We start from the raw sequence: 23285 nt of genomic DNA on the forward strand, positions 1-23285 counted from the left end.
TCAAACCGGCATATTTCAGCGTGAGGAGCGAAATCTAATAGCGAAAACTATTTTTATGGACAAATAGGAGTGTCTGTGGTAATTTAATTACTACTTGGATGAATTGAGGGGGTATTTTTCTATAGATAGAATACATGCTGTCACTCTCTGTTATTAATTTATTGACAATGACAGCATGTATTTTATCTCACAGGTAGCCACTAACCAGTCATTGTGAAACAGGGCCTAAGAGTAACAAAAACGAATATCACCTTGGACAAAATAATAAAGAAAGAATTATGTCCAACATTGAACAAATTTTGGATAACGAAGATGATAATGAAACAGATAAACAAGCTTTTTTATCTTACAAACGTATGTTTATTCTTTATCATCATTATCACTCAGTATTCGACTCCGAAGTCGCAGATGTTCTCCTGCACGTACTGGAGGCCGACGGGGGTGCCGAGGTAGCGCCACGCCTCCACGGCCGCGTCGTCGAGGTTCTCAAAGAATTCCTTGAAAAACGGCGTCAAGACCTCGTCTGGGGAAGAGGTAAGTTTATTCATCAGGAGTTATGTATTAAGTGTAGGAAATAGTAAACCCAGAGTCATCCGTTATAACTAAGTATCTTCAACAGCATTACAATAGCGTTTACTGCTAGATAATTCTCTCCGTGTTTCAAAGCGTCGCAATACTTTGAGCCGATGTATTGTTAAGCGAATTTATCGAATATCTTATACTTGGCATGCTGATTTAGAATAAAAGACATACCAAATAGGAATCAGAAACAGACATCAGCCTAAATTATGTTGACACAAAAATGTATCCGAAAATCCTGAACGAAGGAAAAGTCTTCCAGGTATTTTTCCGGAACACCTTGCAGTTGTTAATGGTTTAAAAATACTATTGGAAATAAATACCTTCGTAATCCAGACACTCTCCTTCAATCTCCAGCAGGGGGTCAGCGTTGACGTAGGTGAAGGGACGCTTGCCGGCGAGGTCCCAGGTCTCAGTCGAGATGTAGATGTTCATGGAGACAGAGGCTGTGAAGTTATACAATTCATAAATATCTTAAAGACTTTGTAATAGATACATAATTGATATTTATAACTATCGTGATGGGTCATTTTTAATTTTATTTACACTTGAACCTCAAAAGGTAAAAACGGAACCCTTAATGTGTGCAGGCAAATAATATTAATTTTATAATGTAATTTTAGTCTTATAAGTTAGGTTAGGTACTTACGGAACACGACGAGGGTCTCGGTGAGGATGTCGCGGGGCTCCTTGCCGGTCTGGAAGTAGCGCCACGTCGCGTTGTTGGAGTTCATGGTGACGCTCTCGAACTCCACAGTGAGCACGGCCAGCTTCTTGTTGTCGTTCACGCTGGAATTTCAGGATTTTCATGTTAGATAGGTTCAGTTATCGTAACACCTTTAAAAATCCATAAGCAGCATCGCTTGCCTGGCAAACATCGTTCGAACGGATCCAAGTTACGTCAGATTTAACAAGTTAATTGCTTATGTTAGGTGGTAGTAACCCCAGTTATCAGAATTTCCACCTGAGAAGGTAGGTGGGGAACATTATTATTATGTAAATGAAGATCAGACGGATTGTCATTGGAATCCAATTATTTGGTAAAATCTAGTCTTCCTAAGACGCCACTTACCATCGCTTACAACTAATCTAATATACTGATAAAAAACTAATAATACACGAGCAACAAAACGTTTAAAAAGTCCACAAAACTACATACGTGAACTCAACAATATCAGCGTCGACGTAGATGACGGTGTTCTCGTAGGCTTCGTAGGAGACGTTGAACAGGGGCATGTTCACAGAGACGTAGTCGAGGTCGTAGATGGCGGTGTCACGAGCCTTGTCCACAGCCTTGCAGTCGGCATGCTCCAAGAAGTATTCCCTGATGCAGTCGATGTCGAGGTCCAGGCAGGGCCTCTCGACGCCGGAGTCGTCAGCGTCACAGACTGGAATACAGAAGATTTGGTATTGAACACATATGTTGGGATGAGGGTAGCAAATGGTAAAGTTATTGGAGGTTTGAAGGGGTTAGCGCCATACATACAGGTGAAATAAATAGATAATGCGTCCACTACTGACATAAAGACGCGGGTGCAAGTCCTGCTTTTTTGGTGATGAAACCTGCACATTTAGAAAAACACCCCCATATACGAGTAGAACAGAGGGGTGGCCAACTTTGCAGCGTTCTGCCATGAAAGAAATGGGCCAGTTTGTCAGTAACCCAAATTTAGTAACAAATATGACGTAGTAAGTCGTTGCTTCATATTCAGTCTTAGAACAGGCGTTTAGCATTATTTTTGATGCAACTGACGGTCAACAGAACTGATAGCGGCCACGATAATATATTTGTTACCTGCAAATTGTAACATTTGGCTTTACTTACCAGACGTGAGATAGACTGCAATAATGCATTATCTACGCTGCTCCTATAAAAAGGAAGTAAATAATTTGTTTAGTCTCACCATTGTCGTCAGCACGTGTGACGGCCGCGAGGGCCAATAGGGCGAAAGTGACAAAAAAATGCGACTTCATGGTGCTAACTCCTACAGCTAGTCCTTGATAATAAACCTTATTAACAAATTTAAACTAATTTATAGGTGCATGTTATACATCCCCGTTATCTAACAGACTTGGATAAAATGTTATATAATTTTGATAATTATAAATGACATAATCGGAGTGCATTTTAATCTATAATTATAATTTTATCTGTTGCTACCTGCAGATCAATTTTCGCGTGGAGGCTAAGTACCTATAATCGTAATTTAAAATATAAGGACATTAATGTAATGCCAAATTCGATTCTTTCCATGGTGTTAAATACTCCCTAGAGTGTTTAATTAAAGCATAAATTTTATAAATTTGTAGTGTAAAGTAAGTATAATAGCTAGAGCCTTATAATATTTAGCTCTTCAATCTCATGATTTATTTAATGAGTTGACCTACGTTCAACAGATATTTAACACTGTCATATATTTAATGAATCCCTTACAATCATGAGATTCATCAGTATAATATCTGATGCTGCTATATGATATGGTGATTATTTGAAATCTTTATTTCACAAAGGTACCCTAGTCTGGGATTTAAAAATAAATGATTGTCACTTTCGAATGGTACTTTTAAAATAGCAATGAACTTGCAGATATACGTGATGCCTTAAGTCAATGCAATAAAGTTGAAAATATCAAAGTCCATCCACCACTTAAACCACCAACATCAAGCAACATGATTTATGACTTTTTTTAATTATTTCAACAAAAGATTAAAAGACAATACTTTTACCGAAGATAAAAAATGTAAGGTTATTGATAACGATAATTATAAGATTCCCTGTATAAATACTGATATTTGCTTTTTCTCTGACTATTAGTGCATTACATTGGTCAAGATGAGGGCTAACTTTGTTTCAGCTGTTGTACTCAGCTTGGTGGCTGCGAGCTTCGCCGCTGATCTCGACGAAGGTGAGATGCTGTCATATTATCTCTCTCTTTCTCTTCCTCTATCTTTATCTTTACATCATCCAGTTAAAGTCCGTTATCGATATGTCTTTCTGCATCTAACTCATTCAATACCATTGGTGCAAATTTGAAAAGATCTAATTTTTACATGAGATTTGAACTTTTACTTATAACTCAAACTTTTCCTCAGTCTACCAAGTTGGTAGAATTGACAACCCCTGGGCATCCATGATCCAACCCAACAACAAACATTTCAGTATGCGGGCCAACCGACCAGGCGGCGTACCGCCCCTGCCCCACCCTAAACCTGCCCTGCATCAGGAACTACGTGCAGGTGCGCTCCCCGTGCCAGGCCTTCGCCCCCGGTCCCAGCGACTCCTTCATCATGGAGCCAGTCGAGCTGTCCACCGCCCAGTTCAACCTCACCGCCATGCAGTACTCCAACTCTGTCGGCGGCATGAGCCGTGGGGAGATTGTTGAGTTCACGTGAGTTTTTTTACTCTCTACTGTAATGTTTTTAATGGGGTGTACGGAAGGAGCTGCCCTGAGTCCTTAAGTAACTTTTTTGTCCCTGTTGCTGAACTGAACTGACTAACCGTAACGCTGAGTTGCAGAAAGGGACTTTATGCTAATGTCGATCTTAAATGTATTGCTGCCTTGCTTGACAGTATACCGACAGAAAGAGACAGACATAGATTTCATGTCGACATAAGCTTAAAGTACTTTTGTGAAAATAAGCATATAGGTAATTAGAGTCGTGGTGGAGTAATAGATAAGATGCTGATCCGAGATCTCATCAGTAGAGCGATCCGGAAAAAACGCAGCACATTCTATTCGATAGTCTATTCGAAAGGGCTGTCAACCTGTCAACAACAAAATGGCGGTGTATCAATGACAAAGGAATAAAGAGAGGACATGCCATATCAACGAAAAAAATGCGCTTACCTGGCGACCGGTCGCCATGTTGATTGACATCCAAACACAAGGTACTTCAGCTGTCAAACAATTTGTTTGTTTACATTTTTAAAGAAAACCGCCGCCATTTTAATTGACACCAAAGTTTAGGTAAGCGCATTTTTTTCGTTGATATGGCATGTCCTCTCTTTATTCCTTTGTCATTGCGGTGTATAGATTTGCGAAAGTTTGACAGCTATCATTCCATAGGTCATTGTCAGAATAATATTATGTACTCTGTGGTCATTCTTTTCGAAACTCATTCGAAAGGTAAAAAGTGTTCGAAAGTGCTGTCAAGTTGACAATAGTCGCTCTCGCATTCGATTCTATTCGTTAGCTCGAATTTTCGTGATACGGGTACAGTACAAATGTCACCTATTAGAGATTTAAGTTATAAAATGAAATGGATTTCAAGAATCTGCATTACTAACATTATCTCCAACTCATCCAACGATCATTGTTTCAGTATCAACCCCGAGAAGGACATGATAGTCCTGACCATCAAGTACACGGGCCTGGTGATGACCAACCGCTACGAGTTCGCGTACCACCAGCCCGGCAAGGAGCCCAGAGAGTTCGACGGCGTCTCCGACGAGCGATTCAGTAAGTGCTTGTACACTAACAAATCTCTCATTCATGAATTAAGTATATCATTTACGGTTAGTTTCCACCAACCCGCACTCTCCACCGACCCGCACTAGGCCCGCGTGGTAAACTATATCTAAAATCCCTTCCACCATTGGAAGGAGACCCATGCCACCGCAGTAAGGACGTATTGCTTTATGATGACGGTTAGTTACCTAGATAAGGTATAAAAACAACTAGTAAAGCTGTAAGGCGGTGTTCGGAAACAAACGCCGTACATCTCATCAGCATCGTAGGTCTAAAAACAAATAAGCAGTTTGCCTACAGGTAACGCAGCCTTTACCAGTACTTTTGTCACATAATCGATTATCTTACAGACGTAGTGAACATCACGTCCATCGTGAAGGGCATCAACAACCCGCAGTGGGACTCCGCCATCCACGTGCACTCGCTCGACACCATCGAGTACACCCTCGACGGAGAGTGCTTCAACGTTGAAGGTACGGATGACTTTACTGTCATGGTTTAAACACGCACTAAGGGCGTCTTGCACAACAAAGTTAAATAAAATTAAATAGTTTGTCTCTTGCTCTGAAAGTATAATGTCAGAGCAAGAGGTCATCTAGATTTAATTTTATTTAACTTTGTTGTGCAAGACTCCCTTAGACATAGGTAATACACTCACGGGCAATGAAAAAGTTCCTCTTTCAAAATACCAACACCAAAGAACCATTTTTTAAAGATTAAATTTATAATTTTGACAAAATAAGTAACGTTGGTAATGATCCTGATGCGCAGTTAAAATTTACTTCAAAATAGCAGCCTTTTCAGTTGAGCAGTATAGTAGAATCAGATGCCATAGAACAACGCGGACTCGGGTGTATGGTGCTATTGTCACTTTAACTTTTTCATTGCTCGCGAGCGTAATAATTATGCTTATGACTACCGAGAAGGCGAGGGCCGAGGCGCGAGTGTAAATGGGGTATTAGATGGGATAGCCAGAGATGACTCGCTACTCTCGCAAGAAACCCATTTTTCGTAATTTCGTAATTTAATTTAGTATGCCAAGTCTAAGTAATTTTGGAATGAGTACAAAGGTTTAGGTTTAATGTTTTCCTATAAGTGCACGTGGTAAATTAACTAGCACACGCCAGGATCCACGTCCCCTAGACCGACGATGCCTTATCAGTTACGGTTTACTCAGACTGCAACACTATATAGGGGATCTTTGCCACTTCTCACACATAAACACGAAATCTTCAGAGTGTCCTATTGAAATTTGAACTTGGCAAGTCATCGTGCGATCGAAATGACATTTTATGTGTGGAAGACTTAATTAATCAATAATTCCAGATGAGGTCCTGGGACCCCTGCTGGAGGAGTTCACGGCCAACATCGACGTGGTGATCCAGGAGACGTTCCTCGCCCGCAACGAGCAGCTGCAGCGCTACTACATCGACAACAACCTGTGCAACTTGAAGAAGAACTAGACGTGATTACTATTTTTTAATAAATAAAAGGATTTTTTAACTAATAGTCGATGTGCCGTTTTATTACGCCCTTAATTAAAAATATTGATGGAAGAAACTAAGGGCGCCTCTAAATTAGCCGCAAATTGTCGTGCGGAGACAGCGCGGCTGTCTAAATCCATATAAATAAAAAACGCACGACTGGCGCCCTAAGGGGTTATGCAAAGGTCACGCTTTATCACAAAAAAACTTAATAATAAATACCTGCTGCCCCTGCACGGGTCAGTTATCGACGCAGATAAAAGTCACTATTTCGCGAATCGCCATAAATATGGATCTGCTATTGGTGGATCGCTCATTAAACGAGTTATCAACGGCGATACCGAAACCGTGAAGCGCATGATGATAATGATGGTGATGACGAGGTCCTGGGCCCTCTGCTGGAACTTAACACGACCAACAGATTTAGGTACCTAGCAGTTTTGGAAAAACGCTTTTAACACGAGTTATGAAAAAGTCGTATACTTAGTAATAAATATCTCAAAATCGCGTAAATGTTAAATTAAAACCAGCCCTGGAAATAAAGGATAACGTCCCGCTTTCCCCTCCAGAGCCAATCAACGATCGATTCGAATCGCGATTTAAATTTCAAACGGTGATTGAAATACCGTTACCTACTGGCTAAAATTAGCCCGATTCCGACACTATCGAAACAATATGCAATAGATTAGTGAGCGCTCATTGGACGAGTGCGGTTGCAACTTAACCATAATACGCTTTCAGCAGCTACCGCCATTTCTGCATATTCCGTCTGATTGCCGTTATATTGCTAGATTATAATGAAGAGCTGATACCTTCATAATAAATATAGCAAATTGTTGTTCGGTGAACTGGTAATACTAATCTGAAATTTCGTTATAAATTTTCTGCAGTTTTTTTTGTTTGTTTCCAAATTTTCGACCAAATCGAGCGATACAATAACATACGAGTATGTATACGTATTATAGCAAACATTACAAACATAATAGTTTCAATTTTCCTTAATTGTACAGGAGACAAAAAAACTGTTTTACGCAATGTAATGTTGACAATTTGTGACAACTCTTTTTTCAAAAAAACAGTTATTTGACATACCTAGGCAATTCTTAAAAATGCATTAGACAATAGATATAGGTTGTCTTTCCGTACATACAAACTTACTTAAAACCGTTTTTAGCGAATATCTATCGACTAGGGCAGTTCTTCTGAAATCGTTTTAAGCCAATGAAAATCTCTTATTCAAAGATAACCACAGACATTAAAATGTCATATATTATGTTTTTCTAAATACTTACCTTTCTTACTTGAGTATTTTTCATAATAATTATGAAAATACTAATTACCTACCTACTAAAGTATATAAAAATAAATGTAAGGTGTGTTTCAGCCCGCTGCAGTAGGCAGGAGGTGCCGAGGCGATCCATAAATCGTAGGAACATCTTCGCATCGCGCACCAATTAGTACAAGATGTTGCCGCTCGCGGGACCGCGTCATGCAAGAGTATTTTAAAAAATAATCAACTATTTTTTTCAGCAAACGAGTAAGTAATAATAATATAATAAATATGTGGGGACATCTCACACACGGCCATCCGACCCCAAGCTAGGCAGAACCTGTGTTATGGGTGTCGGACAGCTGATATATCTACACAAATACATAGATAGATAGATACTAAATATCAATATCTTCTATCTAAATATAAGTACTTAAATTAAGTTCAACCAAATGACAACCAATGAATATTTCTACGTCGATTTTGACATAAATGTCAAAGAATTATAATTGTTGCCTTAAAGCTTAATACCTAGGTATTTTTTTTTGGTGATGGCATTGCAAACGGAATTTATGACCCTCTGTACCTCGATAATGACTTATGAGTATTTATGTTGTATTGTATATTTATTCAGAAACAAATTACATTGTGTTTAATTAATTACATAAAATTTAATGTGCATAACAATCAAATATATCCTAACATCCTCATATTACTATGAAAAGTAAATACAATGGTTCCGTTTCGCTGAACACGTTCCGTCGGGCACGCGAGACTTTAGTTTTTAACGAATGTCGTGAAAGCGTTAATTACTTTTAACAGTAATTAATATGATTTAGAGATCTGCGAAAAAGAAAAAGGTTTTATAATGAAAATTGGGAGGCAAGTGGACTTTGTTTTGGACTGTATTACAATACAATACAATCCTTTTTATTTGCACAAAAAAAAAAACAGAAACAATACAAAATAAAACTTAAAAATAAGAACAGTACAAAAAGCCGGCCTTATTGCTTATAGCAATCTCCACCAGACTATTTTTACTAAACTATTTTTGATTTTAATAGTTACCACATTGTACCACTCTTCTTTATGATTGGTGAGGTTTTTTTATTATTATTTCATAACCTCTAAAGTAAATTTACCTTACGAAAAAACTTTGATTTAGTTACGTGCCTGGCAAAGAGGTAAAATGGCTAAGATCATTTTGTTTCATGTGAAAATTTAAATACCACAAATAAAAGAGTAAGATGTTTTAATCTTGTAAAGACTATTATATTTCACGTAAATTCGTATTACTTAACACCTTTTCATATGAATACATAAGTACATTCTATGAAAACTTTGTTCGTTAGGTATATTTTTTCTACATTCTAGCAGGCAAAAGTTATGATTGGGATAAAATCTTACCAGTCTTACTAGACTTTCACATCCCGTGATGTAGAACTACCTAGAGTGAGACGATAGGATAATATGGAAATGTTTAAATAGGTATTAACATATTAAGGCCAACGTTCAAACAATAAAACCTGTGAACTCATAAATTAAGCTCAAGAAAGCTGACAATTTGAATGAACACATAGGTTACTTTTAATCCTGGAATTCCCACGGAAAAAATAAGACAAGGAAAGCTCAGTCAATGCTGAAAATACCTAATCATCAACAACACTGCTGAAAATAGGGTTGTCCCAAGAAGCCACATCCAGACCCTGTCTAGGCACAAATATGTTTATAATCCTGAATTTATAATCCTGCGTTCTACTGGTTGAAAGAAAAAGAGGCGCCCCCTTTTTAGGTTACGCTTATAAATGTGCGGTTACTTAAATGGGAGAATTTCAACCATAGACAACAACCTTAGACAAAAACCGATTATAGATGGCACTAGTAAAACTTCATACTCAACAGCACTTTATTTTTTTTTACCGTCATGCATTCCAGTCCTCTCAGCCAATACAAAAACCCAATGGATGTTGTAATGTTCCATCAATGCCGAAACATTAATGATTCCGCAAATAATGAATTTAAACTATGTTAGGAGGCTCCCGTAGGGTTTGTTGCGCTAGGAAGGGTTTTCCTGAGGGATTTTACGGTTTAAGACATTTATTTCTCAAAAAGATTTTTGCTGTGAAAGGTAGTCTATGAAATTGTTTAGGGAGTCGGCTAACTTCATGAACCGATCCTGCGCCGACCGTGCGTAGACCCTGCACCGTCCCTGCGTAGGCCCTGCGCCGGCCCTGCTCCGGCGCTGCTCCGGCCATGCTCCGGCGCTGCTCCGGCCCTGCTCCGGCGCTGCTCCGGCCATGCTCCGGCGCTGCTCCGGCCCTGCTCCGGCGCTGCTCCGGCCATGCTCCGGCGCTGCTCCGGCCCTGCTCCGGGCTTCCGCCATTTTGTTTTACAGGGCTAGTAGGAAGGTATAAAAGGGAATGCGAGAGGCGGCGGCGGCCATTAGTAATTTTCTTGCGATCGGGTACACGTTGGGAGTTTTTCGCGTTGGTTTAGTTTTTATTTTGTTTATTGTTAGTTTTCAACGTACGATGGTGGTATTGCTTTGGGAAAGCGCTTTCGTCCATATATGTAAATGTATATGGCAAGGACATCCCTTAGTGATTAGCACTGTCGTAATTTGGAAACTTTATTAATTAGATCTTTAGATTGCCAAGGCTTTCGACTAGATCTTTAGCTTTTTGGGGGAACGTGTACTCTAGAGTCTAAATCCTTCATGGTAAGGTGGCAAGACGGATACCTAACGGTGTCGTTCAACCAAGTCTTGTTTTAGGGCCCCCGGGTAGTGTTAGTTAGGCCTGGCTATGGAGTAACCAGGGTCCCTCTTTTGCTAGAACGTGAAGGGATACACTCCTCAAGAATAGATCTTTGATTTAAAAATCTGGACTATTACTTGATCTTTATCATATATATTTATATACTTATAACACACATTCGGAGATTGCAAGTCGCCCGGGTGCCATACCGTTAACCCACGGCTGCAATTTCCAACACACAGGTATAGGGCTTAGGTACACTAGGGGTCACCTACCCCGCTCATTCAGTATTTAGCTAGCTAGGCAAGGTGCACTCCAATCACCCGGAGGAAACCTACACATTACACACCACACAATTAAATGTAAATGTGGGATTGATTCCCTAGTTTTGATTCAACACATTTTAGATTAGAATAGGGCCTTCTGGTTAGACACAAATAGGCAGGTAACTTCATGGTTAGGGTGGGGAAAGTAGTTACTTCATCATAAATAATAAACTAAATAATATCTTACAATAAATATCACTTCAAAAGTACTTAATAATTTTATCAGATAAAATAATTTCACATAACCTCAAATTTGTCCTATAGTTCTTTGTCTAAATTATTGATTTTTCATTAAGTAAACAAATACTTCTACTTAAAGAATCTATAGTCTATCTAACTTATTTTGGTTTATTGTATCACAATAATCCATATTAATATTACAGAAGAGTTTATTTGATTTTGAGTACAATAAGCTTTTGTATCAGATTGGGGGTAGAATTGATTAACGGAGACATTTACTCTAATAAGTGTCAAGATACCACAAATAAGGGTTCTAGATACTTAAACCAAATCATTTCTGGTTCTATAATCACTCAGTAGATACAAATAGCTTGAAGTATGATCAGATTTCAGTCTCAATTTGCACATTTCAGAAAGTTGTGTAAATTCTAACTTGTGGAAGTATTTGTTTCCTTGATAAAGCTTTATATTCTTATGTAAATAAATAAAACTAGGATATTTTGTTATCTTATATATTTACTACAACTATTCAGAACATATTCCAATAAGATCAAAGAATATTAACTATTTCATAATAATTAACCTTTCAATTTAAGTAATTTAAAAGAATAAATCACTTCCCACTTGGCTATTAATTAGAGTCATGTATTTGTCAAGTACCTACTTATCTATTATGAAATTCATGCTTACATAGTTACTATACTATAAATCATTGGATTATTCTAATATTCAGTTTGTTTATGATTATAAATATGTCCCCTTTAGCTTTGACAACATGTATTCATGTTGATTTATTTACATGGAATAAAAATAAAACATGTAAATATGTAAGGTTAGGAGCAAGGGAAGTGATCGTTGGCGGAGGGATGTCCAAGTCCATGGTTGTGTCCCACGAAGGCTTCGGTTGAATATTTGCTATTACTTATTTATCTATTTTGAGTCTTATATATTGATTCAATCGATTGTAGTGATCAAGGCCTACAAAGCGTACGGAGGGGCTTGCCTTTTAAACCAACAAAAAAAAAAAACATTACTTTTACCTTTATGTAAATTCAAATTCACTAATAGCACTTACCTGTAAATATGTAGTTATCATACAAATAAAAGTTGTAGTAAATATATGGGACAATAATTTTAGGCTGGTAGTTAGGAAGGTTGTATTCAATTCACGTTCATAGTTTTATTAAATTCATTAGCTTTCGTTTAATGGGTTACACTACACAATGTAGGGGTTCCCTGGATGTTTCATGGCCAAACTAAAGTAGTATTTGTTTCACTTTTAAGTCTCCAGTTTATTTGTTAGGTTGTTTTCCCTTCTAGACTTTCAGTTGAATCTTGAGCTTCCTTCTGGCGGTTTTCGAAGATCTTTGATAAAAGTATTGATTCATTGTGGGAAGAATCCAGTGTAGAATCCAGTGTAGATAACCAGTGTAGATATCCAGTGTTAATAGTAAGTTGTAGTTTCAAATATCTTCTAATAAATCCATTGGGTAGGAGTTAAGTAGGCAGGAGGTAGGGCGAAACGTTACAATTTGGTACCGAAAAGACCAGGATATTAGATGTTGTTAGGGAATTTGCTTCATCTCTTCATGTTAGATATCAGGCAGGTAGATTTCTGTTCTTTTATCTGGAATTTAACAAGTCAATTTGATTAAAATAGTACTTATTTACAAATAAATCACAATATTAACTCACTTTTGCATAGTAAGATAGGTAACTTACGTTTGTCTCGAAAAAACATTAAGTTTTGTTGTTTGCCTTTGCTATTAGTAAGTAAATATTTACTCAATATGGCGGTTTTCACATATAGCCATTTCTTTTTAATGTTAGGGCTAAAAGAAAGTTTGAATTGTTTGTTGGGAAAACTTTTAAATGCAGCATTGCACCACAAACAATAAAAGATAAAAGGTTATTTTTTTTTACAGAGTAACTTTTATCCGTCACAGATTACTTAAATTTATTGGGTAACAGAAAATAAATTACAGATCGTTATTATTCTGAACTATGTATTTTTGACCACTCTAAAGTATTAAACACAATGATGACAAAATCACTGCAAGTTATAAATTCTATTTTAATAATTTCAATATTTTTACGTTATAATAAGTCTCTTGCGTCTCGTATTGTATAGATTTTAAACATACTAGGGGTAGGAAAGTGATTATATCTTATATATAATCACAATTTGTTGCCGTGGAGTGATCGAACTCATAAACGAAAGAATTATTTAACACGTAATAGGGAGCGCAAAGTGCTATGTTTTGTATTGTAATGAAATATTAGGGAAGCATTTATTAAGATAGGTAGGTCATATTAACAAAGTTAGGATGACGAAATTATTAATAAAACTGATTCTTTAATTAACGATATACTTAGAGTCAAGGAGGGAACAGTTGTACTTAGGTGATACAAATATAGTATAGTCTATTTTATCTGTAGGATATTCTTACTGATAATAGGTACTATTTACGGTTTTTCTTTTATGTAGACCATTAGAGAATTATTAGGGAATAGGGGTTGTTAAATATGATAATAAAATTAATATTGTTTAAAAATAATAATACCTAATAATTAATATTGGTTCTTAAAAGATAAAATAGAATTTGAGTATTAAATTATGTTATTCTTGTTTTAGGTGTAAATATAAGTGAAACCAGTGAAAAAAAATCAATAATAATTGTAAATAATAAGATTAAACAAAATGCCGAGACCTTTGCGTAAACGGAAATCGCCGGTGCGTTATAGTCCTTATGAACAACCTGAAACGGTTAGATTGGATTCAGAAATCCCGGAACAAGTAGATGAGCGAAATGATTTAGATTCAGAAGTACAATCAACTACGTCATTGACTCAGAGAAGTCGCATAGCTAAACGCAATGAGAAGGCAACGCGTTATAGGCCTTATGAACAACCCCAAATGATTAGGATGATTAATGAAAATTCAGAACAAGTAGATGAAGTACAACCAACTACATCGTTAAATCAAAGAGGTCACACAACAAAAGAAAAGAGAAGAATAGTAAAAAAATCCAATGCGGGGGCAATTTTACATTCATTGCGCAACTCAATTGGGGCATTAACAAAGAAAGTCAACGATCTGAGCGAAGAAGTCAAATCTAAGCGTGATGATAAAAATAATCAAGTAGAGGAAAATGTAGTAGAAGAAATTATTCCAGAAATCCAAAATGTAGGAAACAATAAAAAATCCAATGAAAAAGATTCGACCGAAACTATTCAACAAATCACTTACAATATAAGAAACGTGAATACTGACCGACCTAAATTCGAGTCTGCAGCTGATTGTCATCCAGTTACTTTCATAGAAGAATTAGAGACCTATATAAGTAAAATGATTAAAGAAGGACAAAAGGAAATTGATCTTATACTTGAATGTCTGAAAGGCGATGCTCGTGACTGGGCAAGGGTTTATCACAAACGATGGAATACTTTACAAGATTTTAAAATAGATTTCTTTGCGACATATTGGGGAGAGAAAGAGCAAAATGAATTAAGACGCAATATCGTTCACGGAAGTTGGGACAGAACTGTAACACCATCAATGTTAACATACTTCCTTAGAATAACCGGAAAAGCCCAAATGTTAAATTATCAAATACCAGAGAGCCAACTAGTAGCAGACGTTATCAGACATTTTCCCAAACAAATTCAACAAGTATGGGCTACAGTAAAAAAGGACACTATTATAGAAGTAGCTGAATTTTTGAGGAATATGGATGAGATAGCGAAGCAAGAACCTCATACGTACAAAAACAAGACAGAAAAAAGTAGCAAGTCGTCGTTTGAAAATAAGAAAAGGGATTATCAAAATTTGGCGAAGAAATGGCAGCGGCCAGTTGCGGGAAGTCAATCAGCCACAAATAAAATTCAAGAAATTCAATCAACTAATGTTGAGCAAATTACTGTAAACGATAATGCTTTAAACTAGACGGGGTTGTTTCTTCTGTCCCCAGAACAGCCTCAACTATAGGGGACTTAGTATTGAAAATTATGTCTAAAATGGGATGGCAACCAGGACAGGGATTAGGAAAATGTAATAATGGCCTATTAAAACCACTAGAAGGAAAAAATTTACTTAGGGAACAGCAGGAAGGGTTAGGGTTTAGTGAACAGTTAGAGAAAGAGTTGCAAATACCTGAAAAGATAGTAGATGTTCTTAAATTAAAAACTGAACAATCAAATAATCAAGGGGTAGAGGCGCCGAAATTAAATTCTGTTTTTGAAGAAGAAAAGGAATTGATTGCAAGGGAAAATTATAAATCGGAGATTCTAGTCGAAGTTTTAGGGTTAGAAATAGTAGCTCTTTTAGATACCGGAAGTGATGTAACTTGTATATCAGAAGAGCTGTGGAAAGAACTAAAATTGAGAGATTCTAATCTTCCCGTTATGCCGATAAAACCAATTCAAATAAAAACAGCTGTAGGACAAAAAAGTTCTGAGGTGCGGTTTCTTACTATGCTACCGTTAAAGCTTGACACTGATATAATTGAGGAAGTAGTCGTATTGGTAATAACTGGGTTGACAAGTCCTTTCATAATAGGCTTTGACTGGATGAAGCAAAATCAAGCTAGGATAGATTTGGAGTTATCAAAAGAAAGTTTTTCTTATTTGCGTTCAGGGAAAAAATGCACAATTAAATTTCATAAAAGGAAAACTTTGAACATTAATAGAATTGATGTGAATGATGATAATGACAGAATCAAATTAGAAGAAATGAAGATAGGAGTCCAATTAGATGAAAAAGATAAGGGTAAATTCCTTAATCTATTGGATAAATATAAACGATTGTTTTCCTCGCAGTTAGGTAGAGCTAATTGTTATGAACATGTAATAAACATGGATCCTCATACACCTGTAGTGAAGAAAACTTATCCTGTACCTTATGCATATCGAGGGAAAGTAGAAGCTAAATTGAAGGTTATGGAAGAGCAGGGAATTTTGAGTAGAACTTCAACTCCATATTGTAGTCCATTAACATTTACTTTGAAGAAAGATGGGGATGTTAGGGTGTTGTTAGATGCAAGAGAAATAAACCAATTCATGATAGCGGAAACTGAAAAACCTCCAATGCAACTGGATGTAATTAATTCTTTTCATGGGGCTAATTTCATAAGTGTTGTGGATTTAAATAATGCGTACTTTCAAATACCGATTTCAGAGGAAAGTAAAAAGTATACAGGGTTTTCTTTTAATGGTAAATCCTATGTATATAATGTTTTACCACAGGGGTTGAAAACTTCAGTTGGTAGTTTTAGTCGAGCAATGGATAAAATACTAGGACATGAAGTTAGAGAGTATTGCGTTAATTATTTAGATGATTTAGCAATCATTACTACGGGATCTTTTGACGATCATTTAGAACATATTGATGCTGTATTAGGAAAATTAAGTAAGGCCGGAATGACTTGCAATTTAAAGAAATGTGAATTCTTTTCAAAAGAAGTAAAAATGCTAGGTTTCATTATTTCGACTGATGGACTTAAAACTGATCCAGAGAAAATAAAGGCCATACAAGATTTTCCGGTACCAAAGAAACTAAAACATATACGAGCTTTTCTCGGTTTGTGTAACTTTTATAGGAGGTTCATTCCCGATTATAGTATACACACTCAGCCTCTGTGTCAGTTATTAAAGAAAGAAAAGGGTTGGAAATGGGAAAATGAACATCAGGAAGCATTTGAAAAGATCAAATCTTTGTTTATAAAAACTATACAGCTTCACCATCCGGATTTTACTAAACCATATTATTTGCAGACGGATAGTTCGGGAATAGGAATGGCGGGAGTATTATATCAAAAAGATGATGAGGGGGAAATGAAAATACTAGGTTTTCATAGCAAAGTGTTGAAAGGAGCTCAGTTAAATTGGACAGTTACTGAGCAAGAGTTTTACTCGGTGATCAGTTGTTTGGAAAAGTTCGAAACTTACTTAAGGGGATCGCAGGTTAAAATTTTGACTGATCACAAAGCTCTTACATTTGTTAAAAACTGGAAATTATACAATGCTAGAGTAACACGTTGGATAAATTATTTAGAACAATTCCAATATGAGATAGAACATGTTAGTGGAAAGAATAACATTGTGGCTGATATTTTATCACGTTATCTGCCCGATGTTGAATTATTGCAGGAAGAAAAGGTTAATATACCTGAGATATTATATACAGAAATAAAAGTAAATAAAGAACTGATTAAGAAATTTAAAGATTTAATAGATTTTCAAAGAAAAGACAAGGAAATTGAAGAGATACGTAATACTTTAGAGACCAGTAAACAAACACAAACATCTGATTCAGGAAATGGGCATTATTTATTAGAGAATGGGATTTTATATTTTGTGCCTCCAAAACAAAATTCAAAATTGATTTGTCTGCCAGGAAATTTAAGGAAAGATGTAATTTTGCAGGTTCATTTGGAAATGGGACACCAAGGAATAACTAAAATCATAAAATATATAAAAGATAGATTTTATTGGAAGGGAATTACGAAAATGGTAAAAGAAATTGTAAGAAGTTGCCATGATTGTCAAATTACTAAAAGTAATACAATCAAATATGTAGGGCCGTGTCAGTCTATAGTTACTAAGAACATAGGAGATTTGATTATGGTAGATTTGTATGGACCATTACCTTCCGGACAGTTTGGCATGAAATATATTTTAGTAGTCCAAGATACATTTAGTAAATTTGTAAAGTTTTATGAATTAAGAAAGGCAACAGCTTTATCAGTTTGGTGTAAAACAAAGAAGTTCTTTGACATAATAAAACCCAAAGCAGTGTTATCAGACAATGGCTCACAGTTTGCTAGCAAGCAATGGCAAGACAATATGGCGAAACATGGGGTAAAAGTGTTATATACGACAGTCAGGAATCCGCGACCCAACACTACTGAAAGGGTGAACAAAGAATTGGGACGACTTTTCCGAACTTATTGTAGGAATAATCATTGTGGATGGGTGTCAGTATTGCCGAATTTAGAAAATTTATATAACAATACATATCATGAAAGTACAGGTTACACACCCTGTGAAATAATGTACGGAAATAAAACGGAAATTAGTTTCGATAAAATGATTGGTAGAGCGGAAGAAAATTTAGATGTGAATCATGTAAGAGAAAGGGTTAGACAAAATCTTGAAAAAGCAAGTCGAGCCAGAATAGATAAATTTAATAATAGGTATAGGATAATACAATATCAAATTGGAGATTTAGTAAAAATAAAACGTTTGAATAAGTCCGATGCAACAAACAAGGTCACAAAGAAGTTTGAGGCATTATATGAAGGGCCATATGTAGTGGCAGCAAATCCATTTAGGAATGTGTACATATTAGTAGAACCAAAAACAAAGAAGGTTAGGGGCAAGTTTAATACTATACATTTGTCCAAATATTATGAACGTATAGATTGAGGCTGTTTTGGGGAGGAAATAGTTTTTGTATTGATGAATTGTATAAATGATATTGATTAGTTAACAAAATTTGAAATAGTCAATATTGTAAATAGTTTAAATTAAATAGATTGTATCTCATAAGTATAGAATTTTGTAGAAAGAAGCGTAGAGTATTGATTTATTGTAAATATTGTAAAGAGAAATAAAAAAAAAAAAAATTTGGTTGGTAGAGGAAAAGCCAATCTACGTTCATTGTTTGCTTATAATTAATACATTTATATAAGAAGTCTTCTTCATGTTAAATTAAGCAAAGGATTAGCAAAATATGAGCGTAGATTGAGGGGTGCGTCGGCGGCTTTTCAAAAAAATAAAAAAAATTTTTTTCTCTATTTGGTATTATAATTATGTTGAGGGTACTTTGGATAACTATTAGGTATAATAATTATGTTGAAGGTACTTTGGATAAAATAGATACGTTTTCTTTTAATTATAACAGCAGTACATTTTTGATGATTGATGTAGTGTAGCTATTTGTAAAGAGAGAGAAATAAAAAAATAAATAAAAAAAAAGTGGTTGGCAGAGGAAAGGCCAATCCAGATTCATTATTTGTTCAATATTATTACCTATTACATTAAATACAAAGGAAAATAATATTATGTTACATTGACTTTGACAAAATATTGGCAAGAGGTGGATCTGGATTGAGGGGTGTGTTGGCGGTCTTTCAAGAAAAAAAAAAAAAAAAATTTTTTTTTCCTCTCTCCATTGCAGTTTATTGTACTATAGATATACTGTAACTAGTTGTGATAAGAAAGAAATAAAAAAAAAAAAATAAAAAAAAGTGGTTGGCAGAGGAAGGGCCAATTCAGATTCATTATTTGTTGAATATTATACAAATATATTACTATCAATTACATTACATTTAATGCATAGGAAATTATTATGGTGTTACATTGACTTTAATAAAGTATTAGCAAACGATGAGTCTGGATTGAGGGGTGTGTTGGCGGTCCTTCTTGAAAAAAAAAAAAAAAAAAAACTTTCTTATACAGGTAGAGACAGGCAAGTCATAGATGGAGGTGTTCTGTGGTTACTTTTACGAAATCACAGAATAAAATTCAGAATAATATTACATAGGCTCTCTAATCTGTGGTTGATATCATGAAAAAAAAAAAGTATTGTTTTGTTTACAATTACAACTATACTCTAATCTAACCTCTTTCAGTTAAATTCTTGTTTATTGTTAGATTATTTTCAAAATACTGGAAATGGAAAAAATTGAGTACCTACATAAGGAAATTATCAATTTATAAATAGATTCAAGTTTCAAATTCGGGAGGGCTTGGGAATGTTGATTCTCACTCCTCACAATGAAGAATTGAAGTGGCTTCGCTGGTGCTAAAATCATAAAATTTAACTAGACATAGACATTGGAAGAACTTAAAATGGGAGAGATAAATACGTTATTTGTTAGAAGGATAACACTGTATCTACCTACCTTCGGAAGTTCAAGTAGTTGGAGAGGCAAGGAAATCCGAAGAAATTCATAATTTTAAGAGAAATAAATGATTAAACCATTAAAGAGAAAACAAAAATATTAAAATTTATTATTAATACTTAATTAAAAACTAGTTTTATTTAGTTAGTTTTATACATTGTTAAGTAGGTAGGACTATCATTAAAGAAAATTGTATTAAGTATAGTAAATCTGTTTAATTATTACAACTATTGCTAATGAAGTAGAAATGAAAGGGGAAGGATACTAGGGTTTTGTGAGTACGTTTGATTCAGTGGAAATGATAAGTTTGAAAATATCAGATTTTAATTTATTTTGTACTGGTAAAGGATAGCTGTCAAATATTGTTTGAAGGTATGTAAAGAAGGCGGAAACAGAGGTATCATAGATTCTAGATTGTGAAGTAGTTTGAAGAGTAGTAGAAGTAGTTTGAAGAGTAGCAGAAGTAGTTTGAAGAGTAGCAGAGGGCAGATTTGTCTGTGGTTCATGAGTGGGTTGAGGTATACCAGTTTCAGCCGGAGCAGGGATGGGGTATTCAGGAAAATTTGCTATGGAATCAATTATTAATGATAAATTTTGAGGGGAATCTTGTGGAGTGAGGGAAAGAGTAGGGTTGTTGGTTATTGGGACGACTGTGGGAGAAGTGATAGGAGGGATGGAAGGAGAAGGGGGTAAGGAATGTGGCTGTTCAGGAAGGGTTGTGTTAAGTTCTATGTAAGGTTCAAGGAATTTTAAATTATTAGCATATTTGTAAGTTATGGAAGCTGAGAATTTCTTCTGTTTTAAGTACCGGGTGAAGTCTGTTTTTAGTTGTAGCCATGTTCGATAAGCAGTTTTGTCTGAAAAAAAAAAACATAAATGGATATTTAAGTATAGTACTAATTTCATATTAATGCAGTTAAGAAGACCATCTATACATGTAGTAGATGTTATTTTATAATTTAGGTTGTAAATTGTATGTATTATTTAGGTTCTAAATAAGGAAAATGTAGAACTGTGAGTTGTGGTCAATCAGGACTTAGTTTAATATATGAAAGATGTGTATTTACTGATGAAGTGTTATGGAATTGTTCAAACAAAGAAAGGAATATTATTAAAATTTATCTACTCACGAGGGATTTGTAATTGTAGTCCTATTTCCTTCCATGCTTGAGATTTCAGTCGCTTCCATGATGAAGAAGATATGTCATTGGGTTTTTCTAATATTATAGGAATAGCCTGAATGATGGTAATTAAAGTTATAATCGTTTCTTCAGGAAGGCACATTTTCTTGGAAAATGGATAATTTTACGAGTTAATTCGGTAGGCAGTAATAAAATTAATGGGGGGAAAATTTGGAAATTCCCGCTCAAAATATTTTTTTTTTTTAAAAGGCAATGGAACATTGTTTTTAGGTATAATTTTGTTTTTTTTTATGTAAAAGTAACTTTTCTTTATTTAATTTATTTAAGTTTAGTATGTAAATATAATAATAACAACATATTTTGGTTACTTTATTTAGTATCCATTTATAACTAAAAAGTCAAGTTAGCGCCATCTGTTGTATCAACAACGAAATCAAATTGAGTGAAATTTTAGTTGAAATAATTAGAAAGTAGGAATTTTAATTTTAGTATTGATTCTAAATAAGTTCAGAATGTATAAAGGGAAGTATAGCATTTCAGAGTCTAAAAACTTATACATTAAAGGTACATATAAATAAAAAAATCAAGGAAGTAATTTAATTCCGTTTTATTAGAGGTGTCATTCTTGTTTTATTTTAATTTCAGTACTATGTTTCTTGAATTATATCATAGTATACCACCACAGCGACTGTAAAGAGAGAGAGACTTAATTATAAAATAAGTTCTATGTTTCATTCTTAAAGAAATAAAAGTTGGAAGAGAATACATGGTTCAGAATACACATAGGCAAATAGAGTAGTAATAAATTTAGGAGAAAGTTTTATAACAAACATAAAGTAAGTTTCATAATCAAATCCACATAGTGGTTATCTATTACTGGAACTATCAATCATACTGAGACGTGAAGGGAAAATAATACCTAATATAAATTTACTTACTTGTTGCAAAATGTAGTATGTAACTTCAATTTCAAAGTAGTGTAGTATTAATGTTCAGTTGTAGGGTTCTGTCTGAAATTAAAATTAAACATGGTTAATGGGTTGTCATTTTTTAGGTGAAATTTAAGAGCAAATGAGTGGGAAACTTATTTAAAAGGCGAGGGGTTGATAATAAGTTAAAATAAGTTGGTATTGGATTAGTCTAGTCATTATTAATAAATACTGTATGGGAGTTATTTAGTTGAGTTAGGTTAGAACACAAGATCCGTAATTCAGAACTATTGTACATATGAATAACTAATAATACAGGTGTTGTTTATTTTGAATATCTATAATTTGAGGTCGAGAAATTAGATTAACAGCATGCATACACGGGTTTTCGATAAAATAATGACACTTACCTATTAGGTTTCACTCACTATTTAAGAGTTTCGTAAGTTTAATCGGGTAAAATTTAGATTTCTTCTTGCTAATAAAACTGGAACTAGAAGTCGTTGTTGATCTTTTGTTTTGTGGTTTTGCGGTTGCGCCGGGAAAAGAAAGGTTCTTCTGTCAGCTGTCAGGTTGACAACTTGACATTGACAGTGACAGTTTAGTTTTTTTTTTAATAAATTTAAAGGGTTAGACAGATAAGGTACTTTCTATACAACAGTCTAAAATAGGATATAAATAATTAGTGTTATTAGGTTTTAGAAAACTAGATGGCAGTATTTTGATGTTTTGGTATTGATGGAATATTCAGGTAGATTTGACGGTTTCATGCGAGTACTTTTAGTTTTGTATGATTGATTTGATTTTTCCTTTATAGAGAAAATAAAGCGGTAGGGTATTTACATAGCCATTTCCCGGGGATTATGTGATGACTATAATGTTTCGAAAAACTGAAAGGGCAAAAGATGTGGAAGGAAGGAAGGTAACTAGTTTTATAGTTTGATAAGTGTGCATTGTTAACGTTGTTGGTGGCGCCACATGAGTTGTAGATGAAGGATGAAGTTTTATTTTATTATTGAATGCGATTTATAGTCATTACGAATTTGACCGGGAAATGAAGGGTTTATTGATACTTCGTTCAGACACACACACACACACATTTATAAGGGAAACTTTGGTATTTGTTTTATTTGTAAATTTGATTAAGTGTTTACTTACCTAGCTGATTAATAAACTTATTCCAAAAGTTACCTTTATTTCACAATTATTTTCCAAATGATCAACTAGTGCAGGTACAAGAATTG

The 23285-nt window shown here is 35.0% G+C and overlaps 2 protein-coding genes and 2 long non-coding RNA genes across 4 annotated transcripts; 1 reads left to right on the forward strand and 3 right to left on the reverse strand.

Annotated features, from left to right (window-relative positions):
- Positions 1 to 337: 337 nt before the first annotated feature.
- LOC105385795 (fibrohexamerin) lies at positions 338 to 2622 on the reverse strand. Its single transcript, XM_038120638.2, has 5 exons — positions 2484 to 2622; positions 1739 to 1967; positions 1229 to 1368; positions 903 to 1025; positions 338 to 523 (listed from the first exon to the last, which is right to left on the reverse strand). Exons 1-5 carry the CDS (start codon positions 2551 to 2553, stop codon positions 384 to 386), a joined length of 702 nt encoding a protein of 233 aa, XP_037976566.2. The 5' UTR covers positions 2554 to 2622; the 3' UTR covers positions 338 to 383.
- Positions 2623 to 3327: 705 nt separating this feature from the next.
- On the forward strand, positions 3328 to 6557 carry LOC105385794. Its single transcript, XM_038120646.2, has 5 exons — positions 3328 to 3485; positions 3740 to 3968; positions 4903 to 5039; positions 5399 to 5521; positions 6375 to 6557. The coding sequence occupies exons 1-5, from the start codon at positions 3413 to 3415 to the stop codon at positions 6509 to 6511; spliced, it is 699 nt and encodes a 232-aa protein (XP_037976574.2). The 5' UTR covers positions 3328 to 3412; the 3' UTR covers positions 6512 to 6557.
- Positions 6558 to 12207: 5650 nt separating this feature from the next.
- On the reverse strand, positions 12208 to 13199 carry LOC119691417. The gene is made up of 2 exons (XR_007267061.1): positions 12787 to 13199; positions 12208 to 12691 (listed from the first exon to the last, which is right to left on the reverse strand). It is a non-coding gene; the product is annotated as an uncharacterized LOC119691417 (long non-coding RNA).
- An 8504-nt stretch (positions 13200 to 21703) lies between these two features.
- Positions 21704 to 22677, reverse strand: LOC119691415. The gene is made up of 3 exons (XR_005253916.2): positions 22452 to 22677; positions 22051 to 22122; positions 21704 to 21800 (listed from the first exon to the last, which is right to left on the reverse strand). It is a non-coding gene; the product is annotated as an uncharacterized LOC119691415 (long non-coding RNA).
- Between the last annotated feature and the right edge of the window lie 608 nt (positions 22678 to 23285).

Source organism: Plutella xylostella, chromosome 14, assembly GCF_932276165.1.
Source record: "Plutella xylostella chromosome 14, ilPluXylo3.1, whole genome shotgun sequence".
Lineage (NCBI taxonomy): Eukaryota > Metazoa > Arthropoda > Insecta > Lepidoptera > Plutellidae > Plutella > Plutella xylostella.

Coding starts and splice junctions, on each gene's coding strand:
- LOC105385795 (XM_038120638.2), bottom strand. CDS start 2,553: ATGAAGTCGCATTTTTTTGTCACTTTCGCCCTATTGGCCCTCGCGGCC. Junction 1,026..1,228: donor CGAGACCCTCGTCGTGTTCC/GTAAGTACCTAA, acceptor ATAACTTCACAG/CCTCTGTCTCCATGAACATC. Junction 524..902: donor AGAGTGTCTGGATTACGAAG/GTATTTATTTCC, acceptor CCTCTTCCCCAG/ACGAGGTCTTGACGCCGTTT.
- LOC105385794 (XM_038120646.2), top strand. CDS start 3,413: ATGAGGGCTAACTTTGTTTCAGCTGTTGTACTCAGCTTGGTGGCTGCG. Junction 3,486..3,739: donor CGCCGCTGATCTCGACGAAG/GTGAGATGCTGT, acceptor CAAACATTTCAG/TATGCGGGCCAACCGACCAG. Junction 5,040..5,398: donor CGTCTCCGACGAGCGATTCA/GTAAGTGCTTGT, acceptor ATTATCTTACAG/ACGTAGTGAACATCACGTCC.